The sequence below is a fragment of the Falco cherrug genome, chromosome 9 (genome assembly GCF_023634085.1).
Source record: "Falco cherrug isolate bFalChe1 chromosome 9, bFalChe1.pri, whole genome shotgun sequence".
In the NCBI taxonomy this organism is placed as follows: Eukaryota; Metazoa; Chordata; class Aves; order Falconiformes; family Falconidae; genus Falco; species Falco cherrug.
Window position 1 is genome coordinate 29,797,584 of NC_073705.1, and position 18,537 is coordinate 29,816,120.

The following is an 18,537-nucleotide window of genomic DNA, read 5'->3' on the forward strand; positions in this document are numbered from 1 at the left end:
TTGCATAAAAACTTGTGTATACCTTTTTATGGCAGGTGAATTTGAAGGAGAACCTTTTAAAAAATAAGAATTTTACTATTAATCCTTACATTTTCTGGCCAAAACTGAATGCAGTGGATATAAGCTTTGATAGTAACACTCAAAAGAACAAGAGAGAAATACTAGTCTACACATGTATTAAGGTTTGTGTGACAATTTGTCACTAGATGAATTATAGTTTTGTAAAGAATAAAATACATTTTTCATAACCTGCAAGATGCTTGGAGATTTTTAGCAGAAAATTTATCACTATATCATGTAGCAGCCAATACAAGAGAGCACAGCCTGTCAAATGAAGCAAGACAGGGCTCCATTATGTCAGACATCTAAAGTCTCTGCTCTATCTGACATAGTGAAGAAAATGATTGGACTTTTCTGATTGACCTTTTTCTCACTGAAGTTGTAAGACTTTTTTATTTATAAAAGGAATATCTGATTAAATTCATGGAAAGCAACCAACCTATTATTTAATAATCCACATGACTGGATAATATTATTGATGTATAATATGCAATTTGTTGGAATATAGCAAGGAAACTCATGCATGTTTTTCCACTTATATATACAATTCACTGAGTAAATTAGTTTTCTTTATTTTTCTTGCTATTTTCCTGTTAGAAGAACAAATAGAAATTAAAAGACATAACATGAGGTATAGGTATTTTCTGTATTCTAGATGTTGAAAAACTGATGTAATTATGTAAAACTGATAACAAATATGTTGGGAGATGACTATGAAACAAGATGGCATACTGATGGATTCAGAACAGCTTCTTCAAAACAGAAATATGATAAATAGTGTCTCCAAAACCTAACTATAGAATACCTTAGAGATTTCTGAAATCAGTTTGCAAATAAAGAAAAATTCATCTATCTCACCATTTTTGTAAGAAGAAAGAGTTTATAGCATACTCCCGTTAGATTCTGTAGGGAATCTTGGACATAACAAGTCTTAGGAAAACTTTTGTTTTTCAAATCAATACAAAACTAGTTTCCTTATCTCTGTTTTGGGGCTGCAAGATCATGTTAGTGCTAATTTTTTTTAACATTTGTTCAAAAGGTGTTTATGCTATTGCTTTCTGTATCTTACACTATTGTTCTCTGCTTATTAGCTCTTTTGTTATTTCTATTAAAATAGAAACAAAAAAAGTTACTTTAATACAATCACATAATTCTACCTTGTCTTTGCCATTTCTATGCTGTACCAAGTTTCACTGGACCATAAATTTGCAACCTCATTTGTCTATTTGGTTTTCAAGATGCTAAAGCATCTCTAAGTCACTTTTCATGGCACATTTTTCCCTTATTTGCAGTAGCAGCTTTTATGCCTATTGTGTCATAAGCTCTGGCAGTGACATACAGCTTTATAAGGGCATCCAGTCCCTACCAACTTGCAAAGTCTGATGAATATTTTCATATTGACTTGGTAAGAGAGTCACAACCTTTGTGAATTGCCTGAGGGCACAAAGCAATTCAAACCAAGAGTCTTTTAGATAACTCATCTTTCCAGACTCCTGTGCCCTGTTTGCTACTTAACAAGGTTCTTTTTGTAATCACAGTAAAATGCTGATTTCTAAAAGTGGGGAAGAATCATGGCACATGCTGTGTCCTTATAGTCTTACTGGAGCATACGCTATTGACCAATAGCAGAGGCAGGATAACTAACTGAACTAACTGGATCTCTGGTTTGACCCAGCACATCAATTTTCATATTTAGGTAAAAGAGCTTACATTCCTCCTCAGGTAGCTAGAGGTAAAATATTACTTGATTAATATGCATTTATTTGATATATGGAGGACTTGCTTTTCACCCAGTTCTGAAGACAGCTGGCAAGACCTTGTTGAGCTGTGTGAACCACCACCTCAGACATCCCTAACAAATGTCTGTGTGAAAAGCAGGGCAGAAGACGAAGGGAGGGTAAGGGAGGAGGTCAGTAATACTTTTTGGAACATGCAAGAGCAAGCTACAAAAGCTCTCTCAGTGCCAGTCCTGCATGTCTTCTGTCATACTCTGGAGCAACACAAGTGTAATGTAGATTAGACTGGCAATGTGGAAACAATTCAGCCAGTGATGCAAAAGGAACAGAAAACAATTCTCCTCTTTCTGATCATCTTCTGTCAAGCTAGAGAGAGTAAAGAGCAAATTATCTCTACTTCCATTATTAAAATATGGTTCCCAATATTCAAAGGGAAGTAATCTATGGAATAAGAAGGCACTGTTAAGACATACACTGTGCAGGGTGGCACAATGCCTTATGTAAGCCTAATAGAAATGCAGCATGGCAAAGGTTTTGTTGAAAACCAAGAAAGTTTTAATGCAGACTTTTTTTCAGCTGTTCTTTTCACACACTGCCTGTTGCAACTGTGTGCTACACCACCACAAAATTACTGTTATTAATACTATAGGCCTATTTTACATGCAGAAGTAGACTCAGCAGGATGGATCATTATTAAATTGTAGAAAACATTAAAATAAACTCTGGGAATTGAGGGCACTAATCTGGATAAACAGTTTTTAAACCATGAGGCAAGGTTAAAGATAATGTAACATTGGAAAGTAGGGTACCTAAATTAGACTTGGGAGAAGAAAGTGACTTGCCCTTTAGTTCATTAAAAAAAAAAACGAAAAAAACCCAAAAAAAACCTATGATAAAACAGCCAGTCACTGAGCCTGTTATCGAAATATTGTCACAAGCTGCTTTTCTGCTCTTTTTTTTTCATGCTGATTGAGGCCCAAACAAAAAACTTGTAATCAAAAATTTGATACCAGTCCAGTTTTACTTTGGCTTTCTGATTCTTGCAGAGAAGTAGGTGAGAGAACATCCCATTTTCCTATCATCTGACTGCAAATCTTTAAGACAAGGAGGTATATATTTGCAGTGCCATCAAACTGATAGTATGATACACACCCCAGTATGTACTTACAGCCAGTGTTGCTGGTGGACCTGGCATTCTGACCTATTGACCATCTTCCCTTACCCTGATGTAATGTGACTCATATGGAAGAGGCAAGATGCACAGCGTTCTTCCTCTGGGCTCCCAACAGCATCTGTTCCCAGATAGCCAGGATTCAGGCACAGCTTGACCTCACACAGCCTCATAGGCTGCCTCTGGCAACAATAAGATGTGTTGTGCCACGTCATGAGAACACTCTGGTTGCTCCAGAGCAACTGACCACTCACATTTAAAGTGTTCATAGTCACTAGAGTCATGATCGTTTCTTATCAGACTTGGTAAACCCCATGTGTGGGCAAAGAGATTATACCAATGTCATCATCTGAGTGAACAAATATGGAATTCCACTGAACTGAGAAATAGGCTCTGTATTTTTATTGGAATAAAGGATGATGGACATCAAAGCAGAGGCATCTAAGAGGCAGATACACGTCAAAGCAGAAGCCTCTAATAAAAGAGAATAGCACACTATGCTCATGTTCATGGTAGTTCTTTCTTTGTGAAGGACCCACACTATTATTCTCAGGGTTAGAACATGCTTTCCCAACCAGAACTTACAGGGAATTTCTCTCCTTCAATGCCAGTGCCCATTTTTATTTTATGATTACTCAAAACACATGATTAGGCCCTAGGCAGAAGGAGGGAAGGGAGCAAAGAGAGAGACTGAATACTGGTCAGATCAGGAAACATGCGGAGCAAGTTTTTTGAGTGAACATTTGTTTCACACCAGTCTTGCTGATGTTGACCAGGAGCAATGACACAGCCTCTGTCCCAGGACAGCCAGTGCCTGTTCCCCTAGCTGCAGCTGGAGGGTTGACTCCCAAGGAGCTTTGTTAGCAGGATGGCACTAAGGGCAGGTATTAGAAATTCTGTCAGGTTACAAATACTGCTTTCTCAGACAATGAGAAAAATACTGGTGAGAGATCTTCACAGATACTTCTTACCTATATCCTCACCTTCTCCCCTCCTTCAACTACAGAAGCAAGGTTCATTTCTCCTTAATGAATTGCATAGTGGGTTTTGAAATCTGCAGGTGGAAGGCACAGTGGTGTTATTATTACTTACTGTTATAAAAGACAACACAAGGATTGCCCATCAATGAATCTGTCTCTCAGAGTTAGGTTTGAAATTTGCAGTCCTCGGCTATGTGGGTAGGTTTAAGGAATAACTTATGTTATTTGTAATGTACAAAGCAATAAATGGCTACCAAGGATGATTAATAGCCAAAGTGAGGCTCAGACATTTCATAGATCTCAAAAGCCATTTATTGCAAGTATATGAAAGTAATAGAGATTATTGCTATTATACAACAAACCATAAAATCAGAAAGGAGAAAAATGCATCTTTTTCATTTTGCAGGTGCTGAGAGAGTGTTCTGCACTTTCTCTCTGTGCTGGATATTCCATTGGAAACACGCGCTGGAGGCACAAGTGGGATCAATAACATCACAGACGCAGCTTTAAATACCGATTAAATGATCAAGGACAGAAACACAGAAACTGTTTGAAAATAAACTGAAAATTGTTTACAGAAGCAGCTGGTGCAGAACAGAAGTGACCAGACTAGACAATGAGGGGTTTGTGTGCAGATATGTTTGAATTTTTCTGGCTGAAATTCTGTGCTTGTTATATAACCTCTCTTGATTAATTGAGCCCCAGTGCCAGGTTGTCGGCTGCAGCTGAGGTACACCTGGCACAACCAAGGGGAACTGGCACACCAGACTGCTGCTAGGCTTTACTTTGTTCTGCCCCAAGCCTAGGACAGAACAAGCTGTCTGAATACTCGATGTGCTGGATGTTCCTGTCTTGGCTCCGTAGCACCTGAAGGCTCTGTCCTTCATACCAAGCAAAATGTCCTGTCATTTGGCTTTGTACTGGTCAGAGCAGTCCCAAGGAGTTTCTGGCACTTCAGGAGGAGATTCCCAGAGGCCAAGACCTCTGGTCATGCCCAGGCAGCCTTTTGCACAAGGCAGGAATAAAAGCTATTCCACTGGTCCTATGCTACCCTGATAACAACTTATGTCTGGGGAATTCAGAAGGCACCAAGTGCATTAGAACAACTGGAAGCTGTTACATTGAATATGTAAAGGAATCTGGTCTTGTATTTTTAGATCCCAAGAAGACGCTTTATGGGGGTATTCAGAGAGAAGTCAAGATAGGAAGAGTTTCCCCCTTATTCCATGCAGTAGTAAGGAATGGCCAGGATCAAGAAAATCTAATTAGAGAAGCTTGTGTGCAAGTAATTTTTCTTTGTTTGTTTTAACCGTTTTTCCTGGCTGTGCTCCTACAAATAACAGTGTTTTATTTCAACAAGCTGAATTGAAATAATTTACCTATTTTTGTGAGGCAGACTAAAATTGGGATATATTGCCTCTGAGATACACGTAGCTGACTCTTCCCTGCCTCTTGAACAGAGACCAAAACTTTCATGAAATCAGCATAATCCTGTGCAATACTGGATGGAGGCATTGGCATTACCTAGTACTCTTTCTGCTTCTCCATGTGTGCTATGAGAGTTTCTTTATGGGACATTTGTGTATCTAACTGCTTGCTACATGCAATTTCCTCTTTTTTTTTTTTTTTTTCCTCAGTATAAATCAACTGTCTTTACTAAGAATAAAGATCTAATAACAAGTTATAGATCCAGATGAATCAATATCTCTAACAGTTTGGAAGAGAGTTTTGCCCTGTTGATTCATTTGGATTATCAAATTCCAGAGACATATAATGCAGTTCATGGATTTTTATGGTGCTCAAGATGGCTTTGGCTTCATCCAGGAGGTAACTGACAATGCCTAATTAATGACAAATGTTTCAAACACATACTTGCTCTAACTACTATAGACTTTGAGCTGAACTCAGCAATTTATCTTTTTTCCTGGCTCATTAAACACTATTTTGGGCTCCACTAACGTATAGCTAATGATCATGTCTTTAGGAGTCTTTGCAAATCAGTCACCTCTGCCACTGAATTAGTTCTACAAAAGACAGGGAAATCTAAAAATCTACAGTCCTGTAAACCAGACTGCAGCTCAGTTCTTCAGGGCCTGTGTCATGTAAAGGCTGATGGGCTATTTTCTCCCATCTGATAAGCATTTTTGGTAAGAGTTGCTCTCCTCCTGCTAACCTGCATGTGCAATGTACAAGATTCAGTCTCAACTATTTTTCTGTTTGCTTTTATAAATTTTATGGCTAGATTCTGGGTATTGGCTGCTTCTCCTCAGAGGAGCATTTCCAGTATAAAAGAGTCCCCAGTGGCACAATACATAGATATTACTAATGCATCCATCAGCAAATTATCTAGGCAGCAATTACAACGTTGAGACTCGGGTAGTGCACATAACTGATTTTTTTCAGTGCAGTAGCTGAACTGAGAAGTTAGAAAAGAGTCTTGATTTAGGGTGATTGGAAATAGAATTGCTGGGTTTTTTTCTCAGAATGCAAAAAGGACACTCAGCTGTGTGTGGCACCAGTGTTCAAACTCAATCACCTGTGTGTGGCACCAGGGTTCAAACTCAAAGCCTGCCTGCATAAAGGACTACTTCCACGTGCCAGGAGTGCACCTTACTTACAGCATCTTCAAGCTACCACAGCAGGGGTATGTGCCTTTACCTCTATGGCTGTGACTGTCATGTGAAAAATAAAAACCTCTCTGGAACTGTTTTGGAAATTAAATCTGCATTTTTAATAGCTTCAGTATAGCTCCCACTGTGTTTTTCAACAAACGTTTTCTGATACTCTGTATGAGATTTGCCTCAGTTTTTATGTAAAAAAGCTCACTTTTCACCTTTTGTGAGGTCAAGTGACTTTACTGGATGATCTGTACCTTTGAAAGTTCTTTCAGCTATCTTTGTTACTGATTGAAGGGCTTGGCAGAAAGATTGAGTTCAGCATTGTGATCTGAAATTGATTGTGATCAGACTCGTTCTAATCAGCTCTGGCACAAAGTATCATAACATAGGGCCCTCTGCCAAGAACAGCCTGATCTCAGCTCCTGAGAGCTTCACAGAGGAGTACTGCAGCCCTTGGGCTTCCACGGAGAGCGGTGGTTTTCCTAGGGTAAGAATGGAGAACAGGCTGCTGAACTAGCAATGTTTTTATTTTGGAGGGCCTGTAAGGAATATGGAGAACGGCACATGGTATGCTCCCAGGAGATTTGGGTTGGTTTATCTTGTGCAGGTGGAATTTCTGAATCCCTTTCCAATTCAATGTCAGGAAGAAAGAACTGCAGTGACCCAAGCATGAAACACAGTAGCTAAATCCTTACTGGAGACAAATAGCAACAATAAATGAAAAAGATGAAATTGTAAATATTGTATATTACCTCTGTTGCTAGTAGACCGTGTCATCTATATTCTAGTTTGTATTTATGTTTTATTGAGAAAGATTCCCAGGATAACCATGGCCACATCTCTGGGGAAAGGAATAGAACAGCAAAGAAGCTCATGGATTTCTTATCAGCAGTTGGGGACACCAGGTGATTGTTTTGGAAACATTAGGTCTTCAGGATGGCCTTCTTGAAGTTAACAAAGGATTTAAATAATGCAGTTTGATTCACTGCCCCGTGGATGGGAGAATACTTTGTCTTGTCAGTGTTTTCCTTTTCATTATGAGCAGCTCATAATGATCTCATAAATCTCTGTAGAGGAAAACTTAAGGAAATAACCAAATATCAGAAATATGAGCAATCTCAGGCTTAGAATTCTGCCTGTACGTAGTTAATTTTTATGTTTTTTTAATATGAATTTAAGATTTAGTTAAATATTATGAGGTGTTTCTCTGAAGGATGGCTAGTACTACCCTGTAGCTTATTTTGCCGTGTATATTTGCAGTGTAAAATTGCCACAGGCATCATACTTTACTATGCACATTATCTTTTAAAAATTATCTTCTGCACAACTTTTTCTAGTGTTTTCAAATGAACACCACTAAAATGAATTAAAAGAGCAAGGGGACCAATAGGTACTATGAAGATAACGTTATACCGTCAAAACTAAAGCAGTTCAGAATCAATTGCAGGATGCTTTGAAATTATAGCATAAATTTGGCTCTTCCGGTTTATGGCTTAAATTTCCAGTTGATATGAGCCTCCTGAGAAATGTTGGAAGTGATTTATTTTTATGGTGCCTCACTTTACCATGTGAAAGAAGTAGTGTCCACCTTGCAATACAAGTTTATTGTGGGAATACCTGGGATGTACTGACACAAGATGTACTGAGATAAAGGAAGTCATATAACACTCCAGAGTGATAACAATAGAAAGAATTCCATTATCAGTCTCTCTGTATGTATACATGTGTGAATACACATACATATATTTCTGAATAAATACTGCCTATGACAAACCTAATAATCTAATTGAAGTATTGAGACTATGACTCAGAAATTCTCAAATACCAGACTTAGCACTGGATTAATTTTAGACTTGTATCTCCTCTAGTCCTAATTTTCCAGTGGTGAAAAGAAAGCCATGTGTTTGCATATTGGATCATTACTAGGTTATTTTCCTATTTGTATACAAATAAGGACAATTCCAGTTTTTGCTCTTGCATCTCAATGGGTTCCCTTGAAAGGAAATTATGCCATGACTTTTGCAACTGGGGCCAAATTATATCTTTACTTCTCCTGTCTCTCCCTGCATTTCATCTGTTACAGAAAGGTAATATCCAACTGCAGCGGCACAGGATATTTAAAGAATGATAAAGAAAGTGGAGATGCAAAAATGTAAAGCCCATTACCCTGAAGTAGCTTCTGATGGGAGCTATCTATGCCTGGAGTGCCACCTAGTAGAGTTCATGTAGAAAGAACACAGGAACTGGAGATGCAGTTGCAGTTCAGATGAAAATGTATTAGGTGATTGAAAGATGTCCTGAGGAGAAGAGTGAAGATTCCTTTAATATTCTTTCCTATGATGACAAATGAAACTAGTATTCAAAGAAGATGCAATGAAATTAAAGTCTTTAGACAGTGCACATGTGAGATTATGAAGATGGAAAAAAGGGCAAGCCTCCATAAAGAAATACACTGAGGGGGTAGATAGAAGAGGACTCTATTGAAAAGATCAGATCTCCTAAGGACCTGAGGAAGTTATGAAATTAAGGTTTATTAGCATTATAAAGACAACAAAGGTGTAGTGTAGTAGAAAGGCAGTCATGGCCAAAGCACAGGTCTAAGAAAATGCACTGTTTGGAAAAGATGAAACCAAAGTCAAAGGCAACAGAACAGATGTGCACATAGTACGGTAATCTGTAAAGAAATAGGAAGTGAGATTAAAAGATAAAAGACAACTTTAGGGCAAAAGGGAATGGGTATAAGTAAAGGCTGGAAATCAGAAGATTCTTAATATGTAGGAACAGATGGAGTTTGGTATTTCTATGAAAAGAATCATGTGACAGGTGCCTATAATGACTGAAGACTCTGCTTGATTCTGAAGTTCACTTTTCTACCATTCAACCCCACAAAAAGGAAATACCTGTGTATGGTTTTCCCCATACAGTAATCAGTCTATGTATATAATTTTCTGGTACTCTTCAGAAATACAAAAACTAACACATCCCTATTGCCTTTGTAAGATTCTGAAGTACTTGCAATACAAATTAACCTGCCACTTTAGGCAAGCAGATTTATGCTCATACACAATTTGTAGCAGCAGTGGGACTGGTTTAAAAATTGCACTATCTTTACCTTTGAATTCTTTCAGGTTTTTCAGTAGCAGTAACACATAATTTCCTTTTTATTACAATGCTATCTCACTGCTGCCACAAAGGCGGCAGCAGTCGGCAACTGGCAGAAAGCTTTTCTCTGGGTTGAAATATATATAACTGCTAAAGGAAGAACGGTAGTTTCATAGACTGTAAAAGTATTAAAGCCAGTGACATTAAAGCGATCTCTGATTAACAAAACCCAAACAATTGAAAAGGATATAAGTCATATACACACAAAACCCAATTCTTTATACTGCAATCCTTCAGTTCCCTCAGTTTCACCCAAACTAAATTAAAATGAGAACCTTCAGGCAAACTGCCGTTAAACGAAAACTCTTAAAAGGAGAATGTACAATCTAATTATAGTGTAACAAATGTGTACCTTTCATCTACAAGGCTGGGACTCCTAAATTTTAATAGTCAATTATGATTATATAATCTATTAAAATGAATAACCAAAGTGCTATAATGAAAAGGAAAAACCCACAAAAGAACATGAAAGACATCTCCAGTGGCACAAAGTGGCATAACAGTAATGCTCTATACAATTTCCTTTTTCCTGTAGCTTGTATTTAGATTCTGGTACAGTGACAAAGGTACCGGTGGTCACTCCCTGAATTCCCGTGAATGTATTCTCTGTGGCTAGTGCCCACTTAATTATTTTTGACAATATCCCATTAATTCAGATATCTGGAAATAAAAGGCATGAGGCTCATAACTAAATCAGTAAACCATGGTTAAGAGGAGTACTTATTTTAAGTTTGCAGGTCATTATTATATTACTTCCAAAAATCTCATGAGAGTCTACGAATTCCTTCATTCCTTCATTGTTTCTTTCTTTTCTTTCTTTTCTTTCTTTTCTTTCTTTTCTTTCTTTACTTTCTATTCTTTCTATTCTTTCTTTTAGTTTTCTTTTTCTTTCTTTTCTTTCTTTGCTTTCTTTGCTTTCTTTGCTTTCCTATTCTTTGCTTTCTTTGCTTTCTTTGCTTTCTTTGCTTTCTTCTCCTTTCTTCTCCTTTCTTCTCCTTTCTTCTCCTTTCTTCTCCTTTCTTCTCCTTTCTTCTCCTTTCTTCTCCTTTCTTCTCCTTTCTTCTCCTTTCTTCTCCTTTCTTCTCCTTTCTTCTCCTTTCTTTTCCTTTCTTCTCCTTTCTTCTCCTTTCTTTTCCTTTCTTCTTTCTTTTCCTTTCTTTTCCTTTCTTTTCCTTTCTTTCATTCATTCTTTCAGTTTCCAAACTTCTCTTTCACAATTTTTAATTACATAATGAAAATTGTGTCATTATAGAAAAAGTACTGTGAAGTGCTAAAGTATGATTGAAGTTATAGAATAATTTCTATTCTGTGAGTAAGCAACTAGACCAGGACCTTTCAAACTGAAAAGATAAAACTAGGGGTGATATGACAACTCTATAGTACAGGGGTCCTCAAACTTTTTAACCAGGGGGCCGGCGCACAGATGAAGTGGCAGGAAGCCATCTGCGGCTGCTTGGTTTCCCGCCCCAGCCCCTGGCGGGAGGGTTCTGTAAATAACAGGGGCTGGATTGAGGACTCTGGGGGGCCGTATCCAGCCCGCGGGCCGTAGTTTGAGGACCCCTGCTATAGTGTCATAAATGATATAAAGATGATAAATAGGGAATCTACCCACCGCCTTTTCAAATACAAGAAATTAGGGGTCTCAAATGAAACAAAGAATTTACTTTATGCAATGTGCGCGTCAGCTGAAGAATTTTGTAATAGGATATGGTAGATAGTAAAACTATTCAGACTCAAACAGTGAATGAACAAATTCATTAAAGAAAAATATTTCAGTGTCTCTTAAAGCAGTAGACACTACCACTGCCTTAGGGAATATCTGAACTGTGACTCTTTGGAGGTTGGTGAGACTGTACTGAAGAGCATAGTATATAACTACCTTGTTTCTACACTCTTCTCTAGACAACTGCTGTCAGGGATGGAAGTCAAGTCAGCTACTTAGCTGCAAACACTGCTTAAGTGGAAATTACAAACTGCCCTAACTCTACTGCACAGATACTCACATATCCATCAAAACTTCTTTCAAAAAAATGCCTAACAATACTCTACAAAGACTCTTGAGCATTTTAACCTTCTTAAGCAATATTGTGGAAAAGAAAGAATGGGAAATATGACTGCAGACAAACTGACAGCTTCATCTACATTTGGGTTTTTCTCTAATGTTGAACTGTGTAGCGCTGCATGTCCCCCAACAATTCCTACAGGCCATGATTAATTGCAGATATCAGTAAGAATTAATATTCTAGTGTAAGAATTGCTACATGAACGTATCAAACACGTTGCCTTTTCTGACAGTTGTCTCAACTGTGAGATCGATGAGGAAAGCAAAACAACAGAATTACTAATAAGAGCTGGGGCTTAGTATTGCCATTTTTCTGGAAAAAACAAACCATATGAGTTCCAGTGACCGTTCTGTCCTGCATATCAAGGCACCTGTGATAAGGCTAAGTCCACTACAAGTTTTCATTTACAGAGGAATCAGTTTTGTTTTCCACTTTGTACATATTCCACTTGGAGCAAGTAAGTTAACCAGAGCAACTGGGAGGTAGGTCTCAAGTATCTCTAACTGCTTGGATACAGTCATTTAGCCACTTATTATGACAAAATCTACCCACATCTAGATTCAAGGTCCAGCTCATGCAGGGTAGGTGTCTGAACCTGAGTCTGCTAGCTTTACAGGGAAATGTCCTATCACTCAATGACTAATTGCTTTTAGTAAGGGAATTTCTCTTATTCAACAAAAAATACTGATCCTTTCAAAACTAGCATGTGAATTTCCATGCAGCATCCATAGGTTTGATTTAAACTATGACTTTTCAGAATTTTTTGTGAATGCTCAAGTAGTGATTGCAACAGAGTGCTCATCTAAGATGTATTTATGGATAAGCGTAGATCTTGGGCCCAATTTACACAGCCGAGAAATTTTTCTCTTCTCTTCTTCTTTGCAATGCAGTTGAGTCCAGCACACAAGGGTCCATAATTCAGGGTTCTTCTTGGGTAGGTCGTGCTGACTGGGGAAAACAGTTTGCCAAATATGTTTTAAGAAACATTTTACAATAATACTATTATTGGAGTCATGTTGGGCTTTATTTTCAGAAACACCAGGCACTCGCTGTTTCCCATGTTTTAATATTTGTTCACAATTAAAAGCCTGAGTTACCAAACTATAAGTATATATACATTTTGTTCACATCAATTTAGCTCAAAATTGTTAGTAAGAAGACAGTATGTATATGAAAGACTACAATCTGCCTGGGTTTGGTTTTATTCTCAGTAGCATGCCATAACTGTGGAATGTATCCAATTATTGTTTAATTGGGACAAATCTTACAACTGCTGCAGGATGACTTTTATGGGGCCGTTAATCAAAGTATCTTTGCTGGCTTCACAGTGTTTGTTAATGTATGTTTTAACAGAGTATTCATCTTTTCCAAAGAGTACTATGTACAAAAAAAGAATATAAAACTCTTCCTTTGCTTGGTGTACTGTGCACAGATTAATTCATTAACATACTGCATTTTGACATAGAATTATAAGAATACAGGAAAGCAGAATAATGAAAATGGCACTATTATTTTCCAAGCACCTGTAGTTGTGGAATTTAATTACAGGAGAAAAGAGTCTGTTCTCTCCATCTGCCATGCTGGTTACAACAGAGACGTAAGATTTTGATGTTGCTGCACGCATGCTTAAAGCCAGATCAGGAGACACCCGCTCAAGGGTTGACACATGCTTGTTACCTGCCCACTCCCAAGTGCCAATTCCCCATCCCAGGCAGAAAGAGAGCAGCTACGGCCTGCTCACACAACGCGGCCTGCTCACACTATGTGGCCTGCTCACGTGATGCAGCCTGCTCATGCAATGCAGCCTGCTCGCCTGATGCGGCCTGCTGACACAACACCGTTTGCACTTTCTGATGGGGTTTGCTTGAAACAAAAAGGCATGCCTGCACAGGCGGTGCCTATGAAGGAATCCTTCATCTTGAACCTTCAACCTCAGAGGGAGTCTTAGTAAAGTTGTTTTAGGCACCCTAAGCCCTCTGGATAGCAAAAACTGGGGTAGGGTTAATGGAAAGAAAGCTGGTAATACCAGATTGGTTTTGTTTGTGCTTGTTACTGTTTCAACTGCATCAGGAGTTACAGCCATTACTAGGGGTCCTCAAACTTTTTAACCAGGGGGCCGGCACGTGGATGGAGTGGCAGGCAGTCATCTGCGGCTGCTTGGTTTTCCCCCTCCCCAACCCCTGGCGGCGGGAGGTGTGTGTCTGTAAATACCGGGGGCCGGATGGAGGATCCTGGGGGGCCGTATCCAGCCCGCGGGCCGTAGTTTGAGGACCCCTGGCCATGACCATGACAATGTTGGGTCACCAAATGTTAAATGCTCTGGTTTATGCAGTACATGCAGCAATTCAGCAAGCCGGTGCTGATAAAACACAGCTGTGCACACGGGCGGGCAGGGCTGGGGTTTGCAATCCCCGGGGGCGCCCCACACAGCTGGGGAGCGCTGCCCGGTGGGAGCAGCTCCCCAGCCGTACCGACCCACGGCGGCGGCAGCCAGGTGTGAAAGACTGCACCAGTGAGGCCCACCATCGCCACAGCAGGTGTGTTGTCTCAGCATTGCTATGGCAGGAAACTCATGCCATCACCACAGTGAATACATTGTTAAGGCAGGAAGATAACACCACTGCCACCGCAGAGATTTATCTATACCTTGTTAAAGGAGGAAACTGACTGACGCCATGGAGCAACGGGGGAGGCTGATCCTGCAAAACTTAACCAAACCCCTGTGCATGTGCCCAGACTTGGGGTCAGGGGGATCAAGGTGCCTGGAGGCCCCTAAGGAATGTTGGACACATACACCATCGCTGGGTAGGGGGGTGCGGTTGAGCAGAACAGCTTGTAACAGCTCTATAAAAAATGGAACCAACTAACATGGGACAGAACGTTTCCCCACCGGACTTGAAAACAAATTGGACTGTCAGGACACCACAGCTCCAGGCTGGTAGCTATCGCTGTGAACTCTTTCCTTTCTTTCATTCTTTCTTTTATTCCTTATTCTCTCTTTATCTCTCGCTCTCTCTCCCTTTGCATTCGCAGATTTATTGTTGGGCAAATAAAGTTCCTTGGCTCTTGACTCCGTTTTGAGTCTTAATTCTGTTCCCAAGAATAAAAACAGAACCACGCTCTGAGACTGGCGTGTGACACCGGGACAGCGCAACCGGGCCGGGGGCCGACCCCGGCTCCCGCGGGGCCCCAGCAGCCGCCACTGCCACTGCGACGTGCGCGCCTCTCGGGGCCCACCGCCACGCAACCGCCTCCTTGCCGCGAGTCCACCGTGGGCGCGGGGGACACGCCGGGATTCGGCGACGCCCCGGGCGGCGGCCAGGCGAGGCGAGGCGGGCGGCGGGGGCGGGCGCCGCCGCAGGAGGGCGGGCGCCGCCGCAGTGAGGCCGCGCCGCGCGGGCGAGGCGGCGGCGGGCCGCGTTGCCATGGCAGCGCTGCCCCAGCCGAGGGCCTGAGCGGGTGGCGGCGGGCCGCCGGGGGAGGCAGGGGGCGTCCCGCGGCCGGGCTCCGCCGGGAGGCGAAGGGGTTAAAGCGGGGCGGGCGAGCGGCCCCGGCGCCGCAGGGGTCGCCGCCGGGGGCAGCCTACAGGCGGGTGTGGGGATGCGCTGCGGCGGGGGCGGCGGGCCGTGCTCCGGGAGCGTAGGGAGGCAGTGGAGGTGAAGCCTCTGCTCCCCCGGCGGGCGGAATGGAGGCTGTCGGCGCCGCAGAGGACGTGTTCTATGAGGAGGAGGACGAGGTGAACTGCTACGACTTTGAGCCTCTGCCGACGCTGCTGGAGGACGAGGTGAGTGCGGCAGGTGCGGGGACGGAGCCGCTGCCGCCCCTGCGCTCACCTGTGGCGAGGCGGCCTCGGGGACGGCCTGCGGGCCCCGGCGTCTCCGTCCCTCTGCCGCGCCGCGGGGCAGCGCGCCGGGGCCCGGGGGCGGCCGAGCCTCCCCCCGCCGGGAGTGGCCGGGCCGCGGCCGCAGCACCGTGCGCTCCGTGCGTGAACCTCGGCTTCCTCGCTTCGTCCTGCCCGGCGATCCCAAGCTACCCAGCGGGACTTGGCCGGTCCCCGTGCACCTTCTCCACACAACAGCGAAGTCATGGTCCTCGCGTCTGGTGTGTCTCCTGACTCCGGCCATAGCCCTGGGTGGGTGCTGCAGTCGGGGAGGCAGTGTCCTGTCCCACCTGGTACAGGGAAATTTACTACATGGGCAAAAGTGTTTCCAGTAGCTGCCAACCAGAGTTTTGTACAGCCGTCTCTTGCTGCCCAGTGTAAAAAGGCCTTTGTCACTGGCAAAAATTAAACCCCCCCAAACTGGTACATCTGTTTGTTCAGTTATGCCAAATAACCTGTAGCTAAAAGCAGCTCTGTTGTCACGTTTGTCTGGATTTGTACATGGTTTTGCACTGGCTTTTTACTGCTTTTGCTCATCTTTTGTTGTATCTTCCCATGTAAAGTGTATTCCTTACACCCTAGTGAATGTTAAGGCAAAATGTTTTGGGGTTTTTTTCTTTTTTTAAGTAAAATTTTTGGTGAACCATATGTGAGCCACTTGTTCCCCAAACCAGACCTTGCAAACTTTTTTATTTGCTATGTCAAAAACCCAGTTAGAATCAGGATTTAAAAGTGAGTTTGAAAAATTAAAAGGCCCAGCTTCCATAAGTCATCTGATGGCTCAGCAGTTTGGCTCATCCTCCCACCATCTGTAGGGTTCAGTGTAGTAGGCCCTCTCAGTCTGGCCCACGCAAAACATAGAAGGAAGGTGGTAGTGACCTCCTTTTTACATGTTAGCTTAAATATTTGGAGTATTTCTTCAGGGTGGGAGAAGGCTGAGGCTCAGTTTTTCTGCGTGAGGAAGACCTGAGTCCATTTTTGTCGCCTATTCAATATGTAAATTGACTATGGATTCCCACCAGTCCCTACTATTTAGTTATTCCAGGCACGTGAATATTTTCAATATTCTTGTTGAGAGAATGAGCATGACCTATCACCTGCCGATTAGAGAAGTTAATAAAAAAAGGGTTGCTTTGAAGAATACTCGGTGAGCTTACCCAGGTAACCTGGTGTTTCTTATCAAACACGGTAAATTTGATGAATGGTGTTTGCTACATTTTCTGTGATTCTGGAATAGATTGTTTTGAAGATTGTGTGAACTATCTTGGCAAAAAGACTTAGGTGCCAGAAAGCTGTGAATGCTGATGGACCTAACTGTCAGCTGCTTAGTCATTTAGTGGAACCTGTGCTTCCTGTCACTGTACCTAGTATAAGGAATAAGGTTGGTGTCTTATGTATGTGGTTTACAGAAGCAAATATGTGAAGCGAGAAGCTGTCTGAGATGAAGAGTAGGAAATGCTGAGGGTGAGGCAGTATTTCACTTGCCTTTCTTTACTAGGACTTTCTTCATCTCACACTCCTTAATTTCAAATTTTTTAAGAAGTTGTCTGTGGCAAATTAATTTGTTTTCTCTTCTTACTCTCTCTTCCTCTGCATAATTATATGCTGCTGAACTGTTTCATACTTTCTGAAGAAAATATAAGAGAAAATTGAGAATGACAATGAATAATTAATGCATGACTGTCTGACCACTTTTCATAGTTATTAAGCGGTAATTGCTTTTACAAGTGTCTTTTCTCTCTTGTCTCATTGTCAGTAAAGGCATCAGCATCTCTGTTACGTAAGACACTTGAGTTTCCCTGTAATTCCAGCAAACCAACTTTCAGTGGTCTGAAGTACTGAAGTCGGAGCTTGCTGGAAGCTTTAGTTTACCAGAAATTCCTGTGGTATAATCTTGAAAGAATTTTGTTTGTTTCTTTTTCCTCTCCAGAGTGGAAACTTTGTTTCTCTATTGCTTTGGGGATGTAAACTAGTCAATTGCATCTCCCTGTTTTCAGTGCTTCGCTCTCTACAAAGGCCTGCCTTTGCCACAACAGTAGCTTTAGTAACTAAGGTCAAGATAGCGTGGTCGTTTGAGAAATACATGGTTTCTGTAAAGCAAGTAGCAAACATCACATCCTGGAGTATTGGAAAGAGGAAGGCTTGCTGTATGGTGGTGGTGGGGTGGTGGTTTTGTTTTGGTTTTTATCTTCACCTAGCTGTCCATCGCTGATGGAAGCCACTGGACATTCATATGCCTTTTCTTTTTTTTCCTTTTCCTTTTGTGTTTTGTTGTTTGGTTTTTTAACCTGTATTACCTAACTTTCCTATCCCCTAGAAGGAAGATAAGCTTATCTGACATGAAATCATCATTCATCATATTTGTTTAGTCCCCAAATAACCAGAAGACAAAGACGGGTTTGTAGGTTTGAACTGCAGATACTGCTTTTGATGAATAACACCCGCTGCAGAGCTCAATCTCAAAGCTTGACTCAAATGAAAATCTATCAAGTCCTCATTATGACTGGAATTTGATATTGAGACTGTCTTAAAGGTTGAAGATTTTATTTATTTCTCATCTCTAAATTGAGCCTTTCTTGTTCATATACACAGAGGAAACTGTCATAGTTTTGCATCTTGATTAGTGAAACATTATCTTTTCTTTTTTTTCTTTCTTTCTTTCTTTCTTCTCAGTTTTGGCAAATGCCATCATGTTACCTAGCTGGATGATCCTAGGAGAGTTAAAAATAATTACTGGTTCATTGCTTTGATCATATAACTTCTGGGTTTTTTGTGTTTTTTTGTTTTTTGTTTTTTTTTTTTTTGATTGGCCATAGAATAAGCAGCTTGTCTTTCCTTTCCAAGGATCTCCTCATCCTACCTATCAG

At 41.3% G+C, this 18,537-nt stretch overlaps 1 protein-coding gene across 1 annotated transcript in view; it reads left to right on the top strand.

The window, feature by feature from the left end:
- Nucleotides 1-15,385: 15,385 nt before the first annotated feature.
- Nucleotides 15,386-18,537, top strand: part of KNDC1 (kinase non-catalytic C-lobe domain containing 1) — a 65,864-nt gene continuing 62,712 nt past the window's right edge. Inside the window, exon 1 of the mRNA XM_055721369.1 lies at nt 15,386-15,574. Coding sequence (XP_055577344.1) covers nt 15,476-15,574 — 99 coding nt within the window. The 5' untranslated portion in view covers nt 15,386-15,475. The remainder of the gene's footprint in view (nt 15,575-18,537) is intronic.